Source organism: Rhincodon typus, chromosome 13 (assembly GCF_021869965.1).
Source record: "Rhincodon typus isolate 14 chromosome 13, sRhiTyp1.1, whole genome shotgun sequence".
NCBI lineage: Eukaryota > Metazoa > Chordata > Chondrichthyes > Orectolobiformes > Rhincodontidae > Rhincodon > Rhincodon typus.
In genome coordinates this window covers 25,666,784-25,687,565 of record NC_063344.1, presented here as the reverse complement: position 1 = coordinate 25,687,565, position 20,782 = coordinate 25,666,784, and the positions used below count along the sequence as shown (strand labels likewise).

The following is a 20,782-nucleotide window of genomic DNA, read 5'->3' as shown; positions in this document are numbered from 1 at the left end:
CAGGCCCCAAGAAGACTTTCCACATCAAGCAGATGTTCACCTGCACATCTGCTAATGTGGTATACTGTATCCGCTGTTCCCGTTGTGGCCTCCTCTACATCGGGGAAACCAAGCGGAGGCTTGGGGACCGCTTTGCAGAACACCTACGCTCGGTTCGCAATAAACAACTGCACCTCCCAGTCGTGAACCATTTCAACTCCCCCTCCCACTCCTTGGACGACATGTCCATCCTGGGCCTCCTGCAGTGCCACAACGATGCCACCCGGAGGTTGCAGGAACAGCAATTCATATTCCGCTTGGGAACCCTGCAGCCCAACGGTATCAATGTGGACTTCACAAACTTCAAAATCTCCCCTCCCCCTACCGCATCCCAAAACCAGCCCAGAATGTCCCCACCTTCCTAACCTGTCCTTCCTCCCACCTATCCCCTCCTCCCACCTCAAGCCCCACACCCATCTCCTACCTACTAACCTCATCCCGCCCCCTTGACCTGTCCGTCCTCCCTGGTCTGACCTATCCCCTCCCTAACTCCCCACCTACACTCACCTTTACTGGCTCCATCCCCGCCTCTTTGACCTGTCTGTCTCCTCTCCACCTATCTTCTCCTCTATCCATCTTCTGTCCGCCTCCCCCTCTCTCCCTATTTATTTCAGAACCCCCTTCCCCTCCCCCATTTCTGAAGAAGGGTCTAGGCCTGAAACGTCAGCTTTCCTGCTCCTCTGATGCTGCTTGGCCTGCTGTGTTCATCCAGCTCTACACCTTGTTATCTCAGATTCTCCAGCATCTGCAGTCCCTACTATCTCTGCACGGTTTCAATGTTCATTTTACTTATAGCCACTAGATGGAACACTTCGTATAGGAGATGCTGATAAAGCTTCAAAGCAACAATTCCATTTCAGAGAAGAATTTTTGTCTAATATAATGAGATTTAATAGCTAAGCACTTGGAAAAGAGGAGGAGGGCAGACACAGCATGAATTTATGAAAGGCAGATGATACACTATGAATCTACCAGAAGTCTTTGAGGATGTAACTTGTAGTTTTGATGCGAGGGAGCCAATAGATGTGGACTTTCAGAAGGTTTTTGACAGTCTTATGTAAGAGATTATCAATTAAAATTAAAGCACATGGGATGAAGATGTTTATTGAAATGGACAGCAAGGATGCAATAGGAATAAATGGGCCTTTTTCTGAATGGCAGGCAATTACTAGTGAGATACCTCAGGACTCAGTGCTAGGACCCCAGCTATTAACAGTATACTTTAGATGAGGAACTGATTCAGATGAGGGAACTAAATGCAATATCTCCAAATTTGCAGATGACACAAAGCTGGGTGGGAAGGTAAACTGAGAAGAATGCAGAGATGCTTGAGTGGGTTTTGGTCAAGCTGACTGAATGGGTAAATGCATGACAGATTTAGTATAATATAGATAAATGTGAGGAGTGATAACAGGAAGGCAGATTATTATCTGAATGGCTACAAATTGAGAGAGGGGAATGTGCAATGAGACCTGGGTGTCCTCATACAACAGTCACTGAAGACAAGCGTGCAATCAAGACGACAAACTGTATGTTGACCTTCAAAAGTGACCGGATTTCAGTCCAGGAGCAGGGATGTCATGCTGCAATTACAGGGGGCCTTGGTGAGACTACACCTGGAATATTGTGTGCAGTTTTGATTTCCTTATCTGAGGAAGGATGTTCCTGCTATCGAGGGAGTGCAGTGAGGGTTCATCAGACTGATTCCTGATGGCAGAACTGACATACGGGGAGAGGTTGAATCAGTTAGGATTATATTCACTGGAGTTTAAACAAATGAGTGACGATTTCAAAGTAACCTATAAAATTCTAACAAGACTAGACAGGGTGAACACAGGAGGGATGTTCCCGATGATCAGGATTCCAAGGCTAGGGGGGACACAGTCTAGATGAGGAAAACCTTTCTCACCCAGAGAGTGCTGAGCTTGTGGAATTCACTGCCGCAGAAAAGAGTGGCCAAAACATTGTGTGATTACAAGGAGAAGTTGGATATAGCACTTTTGAGCTAAAGGGGTCAAAGGATATGATGGAAAAGTGGGAACAGACTATTGAATAGGATGATCAGCCACAATCATAATGAATGATGGAGCAGGGTGTAAGGGCTGAATGATCTACTCATGCTCCTATTTTCTACATTTCTCTATTCCTACATTTGTTCATTGTTAAAATACACAAGTCCTGAAAAAAGCCCATTCATGTATGTGTCCTATCTAAGAAATTATCACAGGATGTGGCAAGAAGGAACAGGCTGGGGTCAAAGGCATAAAGCTACCTTGTGAATTTTATGGACTACAGTATTTTGTTGACCACTGAACATTGTTCGTTCAGTATCGGAGAATCAAATACCAATGTGATAACCTGGATATTCATAATCAAGTTGATTAAAATGCACTTGTTCTGCCCTCACTTTGCACTGTATAGGACTTTTTAAACTAACAGCAAATTTGAATACAGATCAATAAAATCCCAGTTTTAAAATGCCACCGTATAAAATCTGAACTCCACTGCTTGGTTGACAAAGTAAATGCTTTCAAGGAATCTGCTGTAGAATGAGTATTTAATTTTCTTGTTTTTGTGGGCTGAGAAAGGCACTACATAAATGCAACATTGTTCATTATTTCATACCTGTCATTACCACTATCATTCCTCAAGGACAGCTGAAGGAAAAATCCACTTTGGTCTTACCAGAGCTAATGAAAAATATTGCTCCAACAAATACACTGAGCCACTCGACTCCACAGACGTAAATTACTGGAAAAGTACACCCACAGACAGAGCCTGATAGTTTCTATTTATATATGCAGTCATCATGGACTGCTTTTTATCCTTACTATCTAAATAATATGCCTAGTGCAATTGGTGTCCTGCAGCCACATGTTTGTGCCCGGATCTACTGGCCAAAACATGTCATATACACAGAATAACATCAGTGTTAGGCAATGCAGAGAAAGATTATTCAAGGCCCTTGCAGCGATCAGTGAACATCAGCACACTGTTCAGAAACTCTACTCCTCGACCTGTTTCCAGAATCAGTTTGCAACATGCCAGAGCCACACAAGTGGAAAATTACTCATGAGTGGGTGGGTAGCGACTGATGCCAAGTTTCACTCTACAAACGTATGGCAAAAAAAACTGCTGGTGCCAGTCTATATTGAGAGCTGGATGGTGTCTGATGGAGCTATAAGAATATAATTAGTTTACATAAAAACCCTCTTTATCAAAAGCGATTTCCCCAACCCACATCCAATCTTTAGCAGACTTTCAGAATTGTGCTGTGTCAAAAACTTCTCAGTTCCAGAATGGTTCTTGTTTGCTCCCATATGAAATCAAGCAAAGGCATAAAAACTTCTTCCTTGCAACTTTCATTACTTCCAATCTTCTTTCCTTAAGTAGCAAATCCCTACCATAATTCAGAACCCAAGCGTTGAGAGCCCTTTGGTGCACTGCACACATGCCCATTCTTCATGTCTGAGCCTGGACAATGTAGGTTGCCAGGCTATTCAATTGATTTGAGCATCTTCAGTAGTGTTAATTCTTATCTACATCGGAGTTTCAAATACTTGCAATTTTCTCCAGGAGTCACTATAATCAGGTATAGTGTTCATGGTATGTCACCACTTTGTGAAGAAACCCTCATTGCATTTTAGACTGAGATCAACTGCCTCAACATAAAGCAAGGATTGAACTTATAACATGGCAGATCTGTCTCGCTCAACAGCAATTGGTTGATGCCTTTACCAAATTAGATATACAGGGATTTTTTTTTTTCCTTTGTCATTGTTTCTTCAGCAAATAAGGAATAGATTAACATAAGATGGGGACCTACAAATTCCTATTTACACTCAATATGAAACTTCCAGTTAAATCCACCTGGAACTCATTTATCTCATTAAGCACAAACTTCAATTTTCCAAAGAGGTACTTTTGTCAGAATTTGTTAACTTCCGTCCTTGTTAGTTTGTTGGTTAAAATAATAGTATTACCTTCTTTACACAGATATTTGTAAATAACTACAGCACTATCTCTTTGCTTTTCTGTTCTGATACCAAAATTAAACAAAGAAAATAATCAAAGAACTTGTTCCTTATAAAAGGAGAAAAACCATAAAGTTCTGCTGATCACTGGGTTGTTATTGTACTTGTTTTTACATTAAGAAAAAAAAACCTCCTGATTCTTACTCAGGTAAGTTTCTTCTTTCTTTTCCTAAAGTTGTCAACTCCTTACCAAGATAATTTTACATATGTCCTTCAGTGCTTTGGGCTCAATTTTACATCAGATATGTATGAGATTTTTAGCAAGTCAATCCTGTCTTCACATAATGTTGACTGAAATAACTCCAGTCAGGCCGGTATCACATCACCAAGTACCCTACATTTTTATGTGGAGAGTCCTTAACACTGATCCAGCTCCCTCAGAGCCAGCTCTCAGCGTCAACAGGATGTCTGACATTCCCGTTCTTATCTGCCAGCCAGGGTTCCCTGACTGGGACTGTTAATCTGGTCCAATCAGGGAATTCATTCTATGAGGTCCACCTGGCTGACCTCATTACATTTACTAAATACTCCCCCTCTGAATCCAAGGACGTAGGCCAGTTCTTGTTTTATGGAGGTCCTCCTGCGGCATCTTAGCAAGTTCCTCCAACTCTGCCTCTGATATGGCCAATGTGTAACGCACAGTAGCTCACCTCTTGCACCAGAAGTATCTCGGAAGAAATTCATCCTCTTCTTCAGGTGGTAAAGGCAGTGACATCCATGTCCATCTCAGATTCCGAGGTATCTTCAATGCTCGATGGAGGGGGTGAACCGACGTGTTCCGCAACACTTGGAAAAGCTGTCGAGGAGCTGGGCACATTTTGCTCCTGCATCATTTGTGAGTTTGTAGCTTTCATGTGGTCCATGTGCTTCTTCACAATCATCGCAACTACCCAAACTTTATGTGTCACTGGACCTGACCTTGCCTCGAGCATGCCGCTTATCCATGCAGGGCCATTCCCATGGTTCCTACACCAAACGTAGTCCCCTGAAGTAAACTGTCTCTCTTGCTTAGCAGAGTCTTGTGTCTGGCACTGGCGTTCATGATGCCATTTCACCCTCCCGACAGGTCCAGGAAGATCAGATTTAACCTGGTGTGGAGTCTTCTCCCTATTAGCAACTTTGCTGGAGATATCCCTGTAGTTGCATGAGGGGTGGTCCTATAATCAAATAGGAACCAGGACAGTTTGGTATCTTGTGAAGACGTGGGCTGTTTCTTTAAGCCTGCCTTCAAAGTTTGCACTGCTCTTTCTGCCAGACCATTGGGTAATGGATGGTATAGAGCTGTCCTTATATGTCGAATACCATTCAAATTTAGGAAATATTCAAATTCCCTGCTGGTAAATGATGACCCATTATCTGTGACCAACACTTCCAGGAGTCCATTTATTGCAAAAGATGTGTGCAGTTTTTCTAACGTTGTCCCCATGTTTGACAAATGAACTCTATGCACATCCAGCTACTCTTATTGGGTGCCCACAATAACTAAGAATATTGAGCTTGTGAAAGGATCTGCACGGTTGACCTGTAGTGGGATGCAGGGTTTACCTGGCCATTCCCATAAACGTGGGGGAGCTGCTGGTGGTAATTTTTGTCCTCGCTGGTATCCTGGGCACTGGCCCATCAATGCAGCTATGTCTGCATCCAATCCTGGCTACCAAGAGGGAAGGTGATGGCCTAGTGGTATTATTGCTGGTCTGTTAACCCAGATAATATTCTGGGGATCCTGGTTCAAATCTCACTACGGCAGATGAGGGAATTCAATAAATATCTGGAATTAAGAGCCTAATGATGACGATGCATCCATTGCTCATCGTCAGGAAAAAAAAAAGCCATCTGGTTCATCAATGTCCTTTAGGGAAGGAAGCTGCTATCCCTACCTGGTCTGGCCTATATGTAACTCCAGGCCCACAGCAATGTGGTTGACTCTACTTTCCTCTGGGCAATTAGGGATGGGCAATAAATGCCACCTAGCCAGTGACACCCTCATGTTGCGAATGAATAAAGAAACAAAGAAGTAACTTCTCAAAAACATCTTCATTTTGGAAGCCCCTGGATGACCCTGGTGCAGTTCAGCCAGTCTCTGGCAGCAACCTTTGCTCGGGACAATCACTCTTGCTTCCCATAATAATATGCCGTCCTCTCCTGGGATCTGGTCTCTTTGGGTCCAAAATGTTCCAATTCTGGTTGTGACGGCCCTTTGGCTTCCCCCATCACCACCAGCTGTTTCAGTTTTGCCAGGACCAGATCTTTGTGTTCAAAGTCTGATATTGTCAGTTGTGACTAGAAGTGCGTCCAGAAAATTTAAAACAATTATGGACTCTTCCAGTGGTGGTACAACCAGTAGTGTATCTGCCAGTGGGAAGCAGCTCAATGCAGCTCCATTTGCTACTTGGTCTCCCAGGCAGTGTTCTAACATGTAATAATACTAGTACTTATATTAGAGCCCACCGCTGAATTCAGTCTGAAACTATGGGTGGCACTGTCTTGTCCTCTTTAATTAGAACTAGCAGGACTTTGTGGTCCTTTATTATTACAAATTAATGTCTGTAAAAGTATTGGTGGAACTTTCTGACTACAAATATGACTGCCAAACCTTCCTTCTCTCTCTGGGCGTATTTACGCTCAGTGTTAGCCAAAGTCCTTGATGCATACGCTGTTGGGCATTCTTCTTCATTGGTCCACCTATGAGTTAATATTACCCCAATGGCATATAGGGAGTCATCTCATGTCAGTACCAGATTCTGCTTCAGATCACAGTGTGCCAACACCTTACAGGATGATAGCTGTTTCTTCTCTTCCCTGAAAACTACAGCTCAGCTATGAAACCATCGCCAAAGCTGATCCCTTTTTGAGAGTTAATGCAAAGGTACCAGGATAGATGCCAGGTTATGTATGAACTTGCCCCCGTACTAGTTCATCAGCTCAAGGAAAAATCTAAGCTCTGTACAGACATCGGAGCCACGTCATCCATATAAAATGGTGACCTGGGGTAGACCTTATGAAATATTCCCCATTGTCCGCTGAAAAATAGCACAGGCTGACTATACCCCAAATATCAGTCACGTATATTGGTACAAACTCTTATGCATATTAATTCTAGCATACTCCTGGGAATTCTCATCTAACCACAACTGCAAGTACACATGGCTCATGTCCAGCTTTATGAAGGACAGCACCCCCTGCCAGCTTTGCATAAAAGTCCTTTATGTCAGTGATTGGGTATTTATCCGGCTGCAAAAAGCAGTTTACCATTTGTTTAAAATTCCACAAAGACGAACCGACCCATCGGGCTTCACAATTGGTACGACTGGTACTGCCTGTTCCACAAACTGTACTGGCTTGTTAATTCCATCACTTTCCAGCCTTCTGATTTCTGCCTGTACTTTTGCCCATAAGGCAAATAGCACTGGGCAGGCCTTGCATAATCGTCAAATTGCTTCCTGGTCAATGTGCAAGGTGGCCTTGGCTCCTTTGATAGTCCCTACACCTTCCTGAAAAAACTTCCAGGTATTTATTTATGACTTCAGTCAGGCAGCCATTTTCTAATCGAAAAATATTGAGCCAATATAGGTGACTCTTTCTTAACTAATTTCGCACCATCAAGCTTGGCTCCGAGCGTTTTCTACAATCCGTGGCAACTGAATCAACTGCTTCTTGTAAGAGACTGGAACCGAAATTGTCCCTTTAATCTGCAAAGATCCCCCACTATAGGTTCTCAGTCTAGCCAAGGTCTTGTGCAAAACTTAAGAGTTGGAGTCCAAAGAAAATTTTATTAAAGACTGGTTCTGTGATGACTGAGACAGCTGAGATGGTTTCAAACTTCATTAGAACTGGGTGACCATTTAACCAGACATTTATTTGGATTGGTTCTGATTTGGATGTTGCTAAGCAATTTAACTGCTCCAAATCAGATGTAGGTGGACTTTCTAGGGCATGCATTCTCCTGGTTATTGGCCAATCAGTTCTCTTACTCAATCTAGGTCCAGTGGGACTGTTTTGCCATCTCGAGTCTGCATACTGGCAGCAACTACAATGGCTTGCCGACCCCAATCCTGAAGAAAATTTTAACCATTTGGCCAAGGTTGGCTTTGTTTTGCTGTGTGCTAGCCTAGAGTCCCTCTGTTTGGGATATGTCCTGAATGAGGCTGTGCAATTGCCTTCACTCAGTGGTGTTTCCCAAGCTCAGTCAGACTGGCGAGGATGCCCACTTCCATTGGAATGTCCTGCAACTCAAATGCTCCACTTCTTGCATTTGCAAATGATAAAGCCAGTTGTAGTGTCTGTTTGAGCTCCATTCGGACTTCAGCTAGTAGGTCTTTGTGCATGGTTACATCATTAATCCCACTCTCGTCACCACTGAAATAATTCCACAGAAGCCAGTATCCCATCACCAGTCATCCTTTATTTACACATGAAAAATCCTTAACACCGAGCCAGCTCTCTCAGAGCCAGCTTTCAGCATCAACAGGATGTCTGACATTCCTGTTCTTATCTGTCAGCCAGGGCTCCCTGATTGGACTCGATTAACAGTCCCAATCAGGGAATTCATATTCTATGAGGTCTACTTGGCTGACCTTGTTACAATCACTATACTCCATATGCACTCCCCACAAGGTTTCTTAATTAGTGAACAAAGCAGCAGAAGCTTTTCCTCATCTAACCCAGGGCACTAAAGGCAAAACAGAATAAACAATCTACATTGCTGGATGAAATCAGCAGTATGCCATTGGTTTACAGACAATGAAATACTGTTGCATGTGTAATTTGTAGACACATACCTGCCCTCGATGACTGTGATAACATCATTCATCTGAATCTGCAGTTTGTCCACTTCACTGAAGTCTTGCAGTGCTCGCATGTCAGTAGGCTGGGCCTATGTGATAAAAACATTTTTTTTTAAAAGCACTGCAGATAAAAAAAAACTCAATTGCTCGAACAATGTATTGCTTTGCACTGGATTGATAAATCATTTTAAAAAATGAGAACCAGGACAAGTTAACATCAAAAGATAGAACCTATTTCGATCTATAAACACAGAAACATTCCCAGAACAGCCTGAAACTAAAAGCAGAAGCCTGCGCAGGAAGGACAGGGAGAAAGGAAAAGGTTCTGAACATTTGGGAGCTTTGTAGAAAATTCTGTATTTAAGCTGAAAACTAAGTATAGATTCTGTACGAATAGCCCACATTAGAGCCATTTATGCTCACCTGCAGCCTTTGTACAGTGCTCTAGCAGTGATTTCAAGTTTTGATGGACCTAACCTGCTTACTCTGCTTAGGACTGTTCTGAAATTTAACTTTGGGTTCAGAGAACAAACTATTTTTAATTAAACTTTTCAGCCTTTTCTTGACATGGACATAAGCCATTCCCTCTCTTCTTGGTTTATTTTCGTATTTCTGATTCTGTTTTCTTTTAATTCTGGTTTTTGTATCTTGGATGATTGTTTTGGTTTTTGTATTTAAGATGGTTGCTTTTTTTTAAATTCTGGTTTTTGGACCTAAGATGGCGTCAGTGAATGGTGACTTTGCACACTTTTCACTTGTACTTGAGTACACATGACAATAAAACCTAGTTCTAAAATTTTCTAAATTATAATTCATCTTTTCGATCCTCACTACCTGCAGTATGTCTGCATTTTGTCTGTTTCAACTTCCCATATTGCTAAGAATAGTGACATCTTTAATTTAGCACAATTACTATTAATTCTACTTGTTCTTTCAGGTTTAAATGTGGCTGTCAATTAATCACCTGAACAGGTGAAGTAACAAATTGACAACATTGGTGCTGACAGAGCCACCAATCTACAATACAGTTATGGTTAATTTCAAAAAACTGTTTTCATTTTTCTCGTTGAAGTTAAGCATCCAAAATAATAATTTTAGGAAAAGCTAATTATCTCTGGCTACTGTCTTTCAAATCCAAACTACTGAGTCAACAACAACTTGATCAATAGTTTTGACAGTTGTAGAATATGGTGCCTCATTATTTCCAGCTATTCAGATGTATCTGCAGTGATTTCAAAAGGGAGTCGTCCAAAGGCACCAGTTGAACACTTGGCTACAGCAGCAACTATTTTAAGAATGATACGGAAAAAAGTTCAAGTTTTCTTTTAGTCAAACATGCCTTGTTGGCCTGCACATTGAACTGCCTATTTCTACTCACGCATCTCAAAATCTGGTCTTCAATTCAATGAGGTATACACTTTCAGTTAGAAGCATCTTTTAGTGAAATAAGACAAGCAGAAGAGACCAGAAAAGGGCCAGGCCAGGGTGTAGGTGATAGAAACAAGGAGGCAGCCTAGACTATAGAATTAGTGAGATGTGAGAAACCTTGTGTAGACAAGAATATTGCCCAATGTATACATACACGGGAACAGAAGTCTGTTTAGCCCGAGATTTTAAGTTGCAGAATTCAGCGATTGATTCTGTACTTGACTACGGGAATACATTAAGAAGTGAACACCTGCTTAAGTCTGACTTTCCCTTGTGTGTGCTTGAATAAACAATTGTAACCTATGCCTGAGTCTCCTAGTGGTCTGTCAAATTATCCACAGCACAATTCAAAGCTAGGTTCTCTAAATCAACTTCGACTCTAAATCTAGTTTTTAATCACTTGATAACTCCTCTCTTTATCCATGTATTCTAAAGCTAAGCTCTCCTGATTTAATTAGCAACCTTGCTTAGTATTTCCCTATGTGCAATCATGTACATTTGAACTGCACTCTGAAATTAAACTCATCACTTCTATTTCACCCCTTGTCTACTTTCTCCCCTTTTCTCCCTACCCCACCTCCAACTATCATGTCTCCTTTCTTTTCTTTGCCTTCAGATCATTCAACTTCACAAACTTCAATTCTTCAACAGTTATCATCTTTCCTGCTGTCATCATTTTTTTTGCTTTATTCATTAATGGGACAAGAGTGTCACTGGCTAGGCAGCATTTATTGCCCATCCCCAGTTGAGAGTCAACCACTTTGCTGTGGGTCTGGAGTTGCATTTAAGCCAGATAATGTAATGATTGCAGTTTCCTTCCCTAAAGGACATTAGCGAACCAGATGGGTTTTTCCCCTAACAATCGACAATGGATTCATGGTTATCATTAGATTCTTAATTCCAGATATTTTATTGAATTCAAATTCTACTATTTGCCGTGGTGGGATTCGAGCCCAGGTCCTCAGAATGTTATCTGGGTCTCTGGATTAATAGTCTAGCGACAATACCACCAGGTCATTGCCTCCCCTTCTCAGGATTGGTTTGCCTGCATGTAATTATAATTATATATGTTTATGTAATCCTAGAACCTCTTCTAAACTTCTCTGGAGGTACACATTAGTTGGCTTTTAATCAGCAGCAACTTCTATTTCTTCATCCTATTCTCTCTCAGCCCTTTCCAACCTGTGCAACGGCCAGAGGATAATCTCTCCAATGTCCGTTCCATCCTTCTTACTGTCCCACCTCAGATGATGAAATTGTGCCTTTAGTTAAGCTTTCATTGCCCCCTCTTCATGTCCTTCCTAAATCTATGTTCAGACTCCTTCTCCAAAATTCAATACTGGATGAGCAGACAAATCAGGAAATTAAATTGTGGGATTACAGAAGCCATTGCCTTTGGTCTTGATCACAAACTCCATTCAATTGTCACTAACACCACATCTCTGTGGCAAGTCTTGAGACTGAATCAAACTGTTCACAATCTTGATATCATATTAGACCCAAATATATCATATAGCCACAAAAAGAATGCCTATTTTCACCTGTAACTCTTCCCTTGCCTTAACTTATCCACTGCTGAAATCCTCATCCAGGCATTTATTGCCTCTTTGCTTAATTATTTCAACACACTCCTGACAAACCCACAGATGTTTTACCAATTGCAAACTACAACCCATGTGCTAACACATATGAACTCCTACTCACAAATGTTCCCTCTAAACTTTATCATTCTTGTGTGCAACCTGTGCATCTTACTCTTGCCACACACATGTTGTATTTAGCTGGACAATTTTACGGTTTGTGCAAGCACCATAATGGAGCATTGCCACTGGACCATCTCGTCTTCCTCTATCTACACTGGTTCCCAGACAAGAAATGATTTAAAATTTTGAATTCTCATTTTCAAATCCTTTCACAGCCTTGCGACAACCATCACCATCATGTCCCCAATTCCCCAAACTATTCCAACATCTCTGCAATTTCCTCCAGTCCCCCAATCCACTGAGGTCTTTGCACTCTTCCAGTTCTGGCCTGCCCGATTTCAATTGCTACATCACCATTGCCACACTCTCAATTGTCAGGGTTCCAAATTCTGGAACAGCATCCTAAAATCTCTCCACCTCTCTCTTTCCTCTTCTGAAGCTCTTTAAAAAGCTAGCTCTTTGACATAACTTTTTGTCATAGAACATAGAACAGAACAGCACAGCACAGGCCCTTCGGCCCACGATGTTGTGCCAAACTTTTACCCTAAACCTAAAGTCTATCTAACCTCCACCGCTACCTTATACTATCATCAATATGCCTATCTAATAGCCGCTTAAATGCCCCTAATGAGGCTGACTCCACTACCCTCTCCGGCAATGCATTCCACGCCCCTACCACTTTCTGAGTAAAGAACCTACCTCTGACGTCTCCCCGATATCTACCTCCTTTCACTTTAAAACTATGTCCCCTCGTAAAAGCTACCTCCACCCTAGGAAAAAGTCTCTGGCTGTCTACTCTATCTATACCTCTGATCATTTTGCACACCTCTATCAAGTCACCTCTCATCCTTCGTCGTTCTACAGAGAAAAGCCCCTAGCTCTCTCAACCTTTCTCGTAAGATCTTCCCTCCATTCCAGGCAACATCCTGGTAAATCTCCTCCGCACCTTTTCTAACACTTCCACATCTTTCCTGTAATGAGGTAACCAGAACTGGACACAATACTCCATATGTGGCTGAACCAGGGTTTTGTATAGCTGGAGCATAACTTCACGGCTCTTGAACTCAATCCCTCTATTAATGAAAGCTAACACACCGTACACCTTCTTAACAACTCTATCCACCTGGGTGACAGCTCTCAGGGAACTGTGAACATGAACCCCAAGATCTCTCTGCTCCTCCACACTGCCAAGAATCTTTCTGTTAACCCTGTATTCTGCTTTCAAGTTTGTCCTTCCAAAATGAATCACCTCACACTTTTCAGGGTTAAACTCCATCTGCCACTTCTCAGCCCAGCTCTGCATTCTATCAATGTCCCTTTGTAACCTAGAACAGCCCTCCGCACTGTCCACGTGACCCACCTTCGTATCGTCCGCGAACTTGCTAATCCACCCTTCCACTCCTTCATCCAAATCATTTACAAAAATCACAAACAGAATAGGGCCCAGGACAGATCCTTGCGGTACACCACTCGTAACTGAGCACCATATTGAAGATTTTCCGTCCACTACCACCCTTTGTCTTCTAAGGGTCAGCCAATTCTGAATCCAATCTGCCACATTTTCCCCTATCCCATACCTCCTTACCTTCTGCATGAGCCTACTATGGGGAACCTTATCAAACGCCTTACTTAAATCCATGTATACCACATCCACTGCTCTACCTTCATCCACATGTTTGGTCACCTTTTCAAACAATTCAATAAGGTTTGTGAGGCATGATCTACCCCTCACAAATCCATGCTGATTATCACGAATCAAACTGTGCCTTTCCAAGTGATCATAAATCCTGTCCCTCAGAGCCTTTTCCAATAATTTGCCCACCACTGACATAAGACTAACTGGCCTATAATTTCCGGGGTTATCCCTGTTCCCTTTTTTGAACAAGGGAATGACGTTTGCCTCTTTCCATTCTTCTGGCACTATACCTGTGGACAGTGAGGACAGAAAGATCATCGCCAAAGGCCCTGCGATCTTGTCCTTCGCTTCCCATAGAATCCTTGGATAAATCCCATCAGGCCCAGGGGACTTATCTGTCTTCAACTTCCTCAGAATTCCTAGCACATCTTCTTTACTAACATCAACCTCCTCTAGCCTACCTGCCTGTTTCACAACGTCCTCCTCTACAACTAGGTCCCTCTCAGTTGTGAATACTGAAGAAAAGTATTCGTTAAGGACCTCTCCTATCTCTTTAGGCTCTGTGCACAAATTCCCTTTACAATCCTTAATCGGCACTACCCTTTCTCTGGTCATTCTCTTGTTCTGCACATACGTGTAAAAAGCCTTGAAGTTTTCCTTGATCCTATCCGCCAAGGTTTTCTCATGCCCCCTTATAGCTCTCCTAAGCCCTTTCTTCAGCTCCTTCCTGGCTAACTTGTATCCCTCTAGAAGCCTTTTCCGTTCCTTTTTTCCTAAACCTTACATAAGCCTCCTTCTTGCTCTTAACCAGTCGTTCGACCTCTCTTGAGAACCATGGCTTCCTCACTCGACCGCATCTTCTCTGCCTGCTAGGGACAAACATATCGAGCACATGCAGTATGCGTTCCTTAAACAATTTCCACATTTCTGTGGTGCTCTTCCCTGACACATCTGTTCCCAACTTATGTTATCCAGTTCTTGCCTAACTGAATTGTGATTACCCTTTACCCAATTATAAACTTTACCCTGCCATATGTACCTAGCCTTATCCATGACTATCGTGAAAGAAACAGAGTTATGATCGCTACCGCCAAAATACTCTCCTACCAACAGGTCTAACACTTGGCCCGGTTCGTTGCCAAGCACCAAATCCAAAGTGGCCTCTCCTCGTGTTGGTCTATCTACATACTGTGTCAGGAATCCTTCCTGAACGCACTGGACAAAATCTGCTCCATCTAAACTATTACAACTAAAATGTTTCCAATCAATATTTGGAAAGTTGAAGTCACCCATGACAACAACCCTGTGACTTCTGCACCTTTCCAGTATCTGCCTCCCAATCCGCTCCTCCACTTCTCTGCAACTATTAGGGGGTCTGTAAAAAAGCCCCAACAAAGTGACTGCTCCTTTCTTGTTCCTGATCTCAACCCAAACTGACTCTGTAGACATGTCATTCTCGAACTGCCTTTCAGTAGCTGCTATACTCGCCCTGACGAGCAACGCCACTCCCCCACCTCTTTTTCCACCCTCCCTATTTCTTTTAAAGCATCTAAATCCCAGAACTTCCAACAACCATTCCTCTCCCTGAGTTACCCAAGTTTCTGTAATGGCCACAACATCGTAGTTCCAAGCGCCGACCCATGCTCTAAGTTCATCCGCTTTATTTCTGATACTTCTAGCATTGAAGTATACACACCGCAAACCATCTCGGTGTCTGCAATTACGCTCCATCGACTGCATTTCTTTACAAACCACCTCACTCCCTGTTGTGTCTGTTGGAAAGCCGAATACCTCATCCTCTGAATTATAAATCCGGTTCCCCAGCCCCTGCCAAACTAGGTTAAACCATCCCGTACAGCTCTAGCAGACCTCCCTCCCAGGATATTTGTGCCCTTCCAGTTCAGGTGCAACCCGTCCTTACTGTACAAGTCCCACCTTCCCCAGAACATGCACCAATTATCCACATAATGGAAGCCCTCCCTCCTACACCAGCCCTGTAGCCACGTGTTTAGCTGCACTCTCTCCCTATTTCTTACCTCGTTACCACGTGGCACTGGTAGGAATCCAGAGACAACTAGCGTCATTTTCTCCCTTGGGCATTGTTTCCAAATATATTGTTGCTGTAGTCCTGTAATTTACCTCTGGAAATTTTACAACAATGAAGGAACTATATAAACGCAAGTTTACGTTGTTTTATGTTCACTTGCCTCAATCAGAAAGTCTCGGAGTGCCATGAATGTGGGTCGATCTTCAGGTTTATGTGCCCAGCACTGCAGCAGCACATTGTAAATATCCTGAGGACAGTCTTCAGGCCTTTGCAATCTCTCACCCTCCTTATCAATCTTGTGCAAGATCTGGAAAGTAGAAAGATATTACAACATTATAACCAACAAAACAGTGGGCCAGATGAATGAATAAATAGCCCCACAAACATAACCGTGAACATGCAAACGTATCCACAGATACACACATCTACATACAGATTAATCATTGCTAAATCTGGTGGTCATTATGTAAAATAGCAACTTTTGCTGAATTAATGTGTTCGGTAAAATCCTACACAAACCATAAACATATTCAAATGCACACACAAGTACAGCCATAAATATTCTGAACTTTCTGAAGAAGGGTCCCGACCTGAAACGTCAGCCTTCCTGTTCCTTTGATGCTGTCTGACCTGCTGTGTTCCTCCAGCTCCACACTGTGTTATCTAATATTCTGAACTACATGTGTAAAATCAGCTGTACACACATACATCAAATGACTAATGCAGAAAAACACGAGCTTGTGTACACATGGTACACAGTTGTATCCAGTTGGGTGGGATTATTGACTCGAGATCCCATGAAGTTGCAAAATGAGCAAGGAAAGCCCTTCTGTTGTTTACAACGTATTGACTTCCTCAGTTGATGAATTAGCTCTCTTCCATGTCAAATAACACTCTCTGAAGCAGTGAAAGGGGAAAGGCACAAAACGCACTCTAGGAGGAGAACTTCAACAACTATCACCAAGTGTGGCTCAGAGCACCATTACTGATCAAGCTGGTCAAGTCCTTAAGGACAAAGCTGCTAGATTGTGCCTGTAGCAGGTGTTAAGGGCCCAAGAGGGAAGAACGTACTCAACCTCACCCTCACCAATCTACTTGTAACAGATGCATCTGTGACAATGTCAGTACAAGGGTCTACCACACAATCCTTTTGGAGACAATGTTCCACCTTCAAATTGAGGATGCACTCCATCACTATTCTATGTTGGAGGTGTTAAATTTCAAAGAGATCTACTACCTATAAGGCCTAAACAGTCACAGATTTGCACTCAACCACATTCTGTAATACTTTGGTGTTTTGTATTCTCCATTACTAATCAAAATTAGCCAGGAAATCCACCCTGATTCAAAGAGTGTAGAAGGACGTACCAGGTATAACACCAGACATATATAAACATATGTCAACATATAGGAAGCTATTTGGAAGCTATAACATAAGACAACTTGTACGCCAAACAGTGGATGGAGCATGGAATAGACAGAGCTAAGCAATTCACAACCAAAGGATCAGATCTACTCTCTACAGTCCTTCCACATACAGTCATGAATAGTGCTGGACAATTTATCAATGAACAGCAGGAAGAGGCTCAACAAATACCCCATCCCCAACAATGGGTCACTCAGCACATCAGTGCAAGAGAGGCAAGACTAAAGTGTTTGCATCAATCATCAGCCAGAAATGAGCAGTGCATCTCAGCCTCCTCCTCAGGTCCCAAGCATCACAGATGGCAGTCTTCACAAATTCAATTCACTCCACATGGTAGAGAAACAGCAAAATGTACTGGATACTGTAAAGGCTATTGGCCCTGACAACATTCTGGTGTTAATACCAAAGATCTGCACCTTAAAACTAGCTGCATACCTAGCAAAGCTATTTCAGTCCAGCTATAAAACTGGAAACTACCTAGCGATATGAAAAATTACCAGATTTGTCCTGTAAACAAAAAGTAATACAGATCCAACCTAATCAATTACCAACGCAGTCAACAGTCAATTAGTAGCAAAGTGACATCATGTGTGTTGAGAGTACTGTCAAGCAGCACCTAACAACAGCACATTCACTGACATTCAAAACAACTGAGCTCAAGAGAGGAAACAAGGGTGAAGCCCTCGACACCAAGGCAGTATTGGATCAAGTGTGGCGTCAAAGAAACTCTAGCAAATCTAGAGTCAATGGGAAACAGCAGGAAAGCTCTTGTTGGTTAGAGTCATACCTAGCCCAAGGGAAGATGATTGTGGTTAATGGGGTTCAATTACTTCAGCCATAGAACGTCATTAAAAGTATACCCAGGGTAATGTTCTAAACCCAACAACCTTCAGGTGTTGCTATACACAAGGTCAGAGATCAGAATGTCGACAATTGCGTAACTTACAGCAGCATTGACAGCTGCTAGGTACTGGAGAAGTCTGTATCCAAATGCAGCAAGACCTGGACAATATTCATGCTTAGGTTGGTAAGTGGCAAGCAACATCTGTGCTATACAAGTGCAGGTAATGGCCATCTCGATAAGTGAGAATCCAACTATTGTCCCTTGATGTTCAATCACATTATCATTGCTGAATCCCTCACTATCAACATCCCTGGTGTTATCACTGGCCAGAAACTGAACTCGACGTGTCAAATAAATACTGTGGCTATGACTCAGGATCCAAACCTGGGAATTCTGCAGCAACTCACCTCCAAACTCCTTAAAGTCTGTCCACCATCTACAAGACACATGTTAGGAGTGTCAAGGAATATTTCTCACTTGCCTGGATGAATGCAGCTCCAGCCACATTCAAGAAGCTCAATGCAAACCACGGTAAAGCAACCTGGTTGAATGACACCACGGTCAACACCTACAACAATCACTTCTTTCACCATTGATACACAGTACCAGCAGTGTGTATCATTCATAGAATGCACTGCAACAACTCATTAAAGCTCCTTTGACATTACCTACTGCTTGGAAAAACTGGGACAGCCAAAGCAAAGGAATACCAACATCCTGCAAGTTTCCATCCAAGCCACACAACTGATTTGGAGATATGTCATTGCTCCTTTTCACTGGGACAAAACCTTGAAGCTTCACTGCCTAGTAGCATTGCATGCATTGACATCATATGGACTGCAACGGTTCAAGAAGGCTGACTACCATCACCTTCTCATGGGCAATACATGCTGGGCTAGCCAGTGATACCCATATCCCATGAATTAATTTTTTAAAAATCTTCTATCTGTACAGAAACATACATATAGATAAACTTAAATAGATGAACGGAGACAGAGGAAATAGCAGGAAGATAACTAGAGGCATATAGGTGCAGGCACTTTTGAGTCACATATAGGCATAAATTCAGAACTTCATACGCACACAAAAACAAAAGGATACATCCACTACCTGACTTCCATTGAGGCCTATCCAAGGCTCCTGGCCATAGGTATACATCTCCCACAGAGTGACACCAAACATCCAGGTATCACTGGCATGTGAAAATGTTCGAGTCTTCAAACTTTCAGGGGCACACCTATCAAAATAAAGACACCAAGATATTTGATATCGGTATGAAGAATAGGTTTCTAAACATACAATCCAGCGGTGTGTTTATTTAAAATTAATGGAACACAATAAATGAATAATACAGCTACAGGAACATTTAGATTCCCAGCGATAAAATCAAGGTGGTGGTATGAAAATTCCTGGAAGGAATAACTAAAGGTTGAATACCACAATTGGGATAAATAATTAAAACAAAGAACCATAGGGTAATGCACATAAGTAATACTACTACGTGGAATACCAACAAACCCTTTTTAATTTATGTAAGCTTTTCCGCTATCATTTTACAAAGTGCAATGGCACCACCCAAAAGCGAGAGATCCAAAGTGGTATTAGATGAACAAATATTCAGGGGCTGAATTTTTACATGAATGCCTTACTCGCCCGAGAGAGTGAATGAACACCAGTTCCCAGCATCATAGGGCAGGAATTCAAACAAACAGAACTGCCAAAAGCCTTGCTCAGCTTCGTGAGTATGGCCTCCCACTCATCCCTATACACACTGCTTGATTCAGTGTTATAGGGCATTGACATACGCTTGATTCCAGTGACTCAGCCGGAATAACGGTCCATGGATTTTTGTCTTATCATAATTAAAATCAAGAAAAAGATATTGTGTAAAGACCATACCTTTTTAGCAAGTTATCTGACACTCATTGTAAGTGCTGTTTATACTGTTGCTTCTTCAACCAGTGTGAGAAAGATTGTAGACGAGTTGGAACCAGGGAATGCATTCAAAAATAAGATCTGACCAGCAACAATTAGTCTGTGGAATGGTGACAAAGATGACAAAGACTTTCTGCCTGCCAATCAAGATTTTTGGATCCCAAGTAGCTGAACAGCTCATGGGTGTGGATGTTTGGTCAGAACAGCTGGACATCCAGAATGGAAGGTGCAGTTCTTTCTTCTGCAGTAAAGGACACCTCCAGCCTGAACAAAGTCAGTTTATTGCCACTCATCAGTTACTGTAAGCTGTAGCTTTTAACCAATAAGTCAGAGACTGTAATTGTGAAGCAGTCACCTGTGACCCCTACAAGCAACTGGGATGGAAAATTAAGAAACAGCAAGTTCTGACAAGCCAAAAGTATCATCTCGGTGAATTCTGTTGTCAGGGACCATTGAACTTGCTCCCAATCTTTCCATTCTCTCCATATTTCTTTTACTGTCTGTACGTGTGTAGGGAGAGTTTTGTAAGGAAGTTAAAGTTTTAACTAGTAGAGTTCTATGTCAATGATTCATAATTAAGTACCTGTAGCTAGAATCTATTTATCTTTAATTAATAGTAATTCTTGTTAAGTACAGAAACCTGGTGCATGTTATCTGTCAATCTGGGTCTAAGAGATAGGCAAATTGGGGGATTTGCTTATTTTTATAAAATCGTTTATTTTTGTGACAATCCTGGAAGTACTGGGGCTCGATTTCCACCACACTACCTCAGTGAGGTGTAACAACTGATATCATCTCGGCATCTGGATGGGTACATGAATAGGAAGGGTTTGGATAGATATAGGCTCGCATATGGGACTGGGTCAGATTGGGATATTAGTAGGTGCAGACAAATCTGTTTCCATG

The 20,782-nt window shown here is 42.2% G+C and overlaps 1 protein-coding gene across 5 annotated transcripts in view; it reads right to left on the bottom strand.

Moving 5' to 3' along the window:
* The window catches only part of tnk2b (tyrosine kinase, non-receptor, 2b), a 252,032-nt gene that overhangs the window by 49,104 nt on the left and 182,146 nt on the right, over positions 1-20,782 (bottom strand). For all 5 annotated transcript variants that reach the window (XM_048604620.1, XM_048604621.1, XM_048604624.1 and 2 more), the window contains 3 exons: positions 19,052-19,178; positions 15,832-15,978; positions 8,852-8,946 (listed from right to left, as the gene is read on the bottom strand). In XM_048604620.1, the coding sequence (XP_048460577.1) occupies positions 8,852-8,946; positions 15,832-15,978; positions 19,052-19,178 (369 nt within the window). The remainder of the gene's footprint in view (positions 1-8,851; positions 8,947-15,831; positions 15,979-19,051; positions 19,179-20,782) is intronic.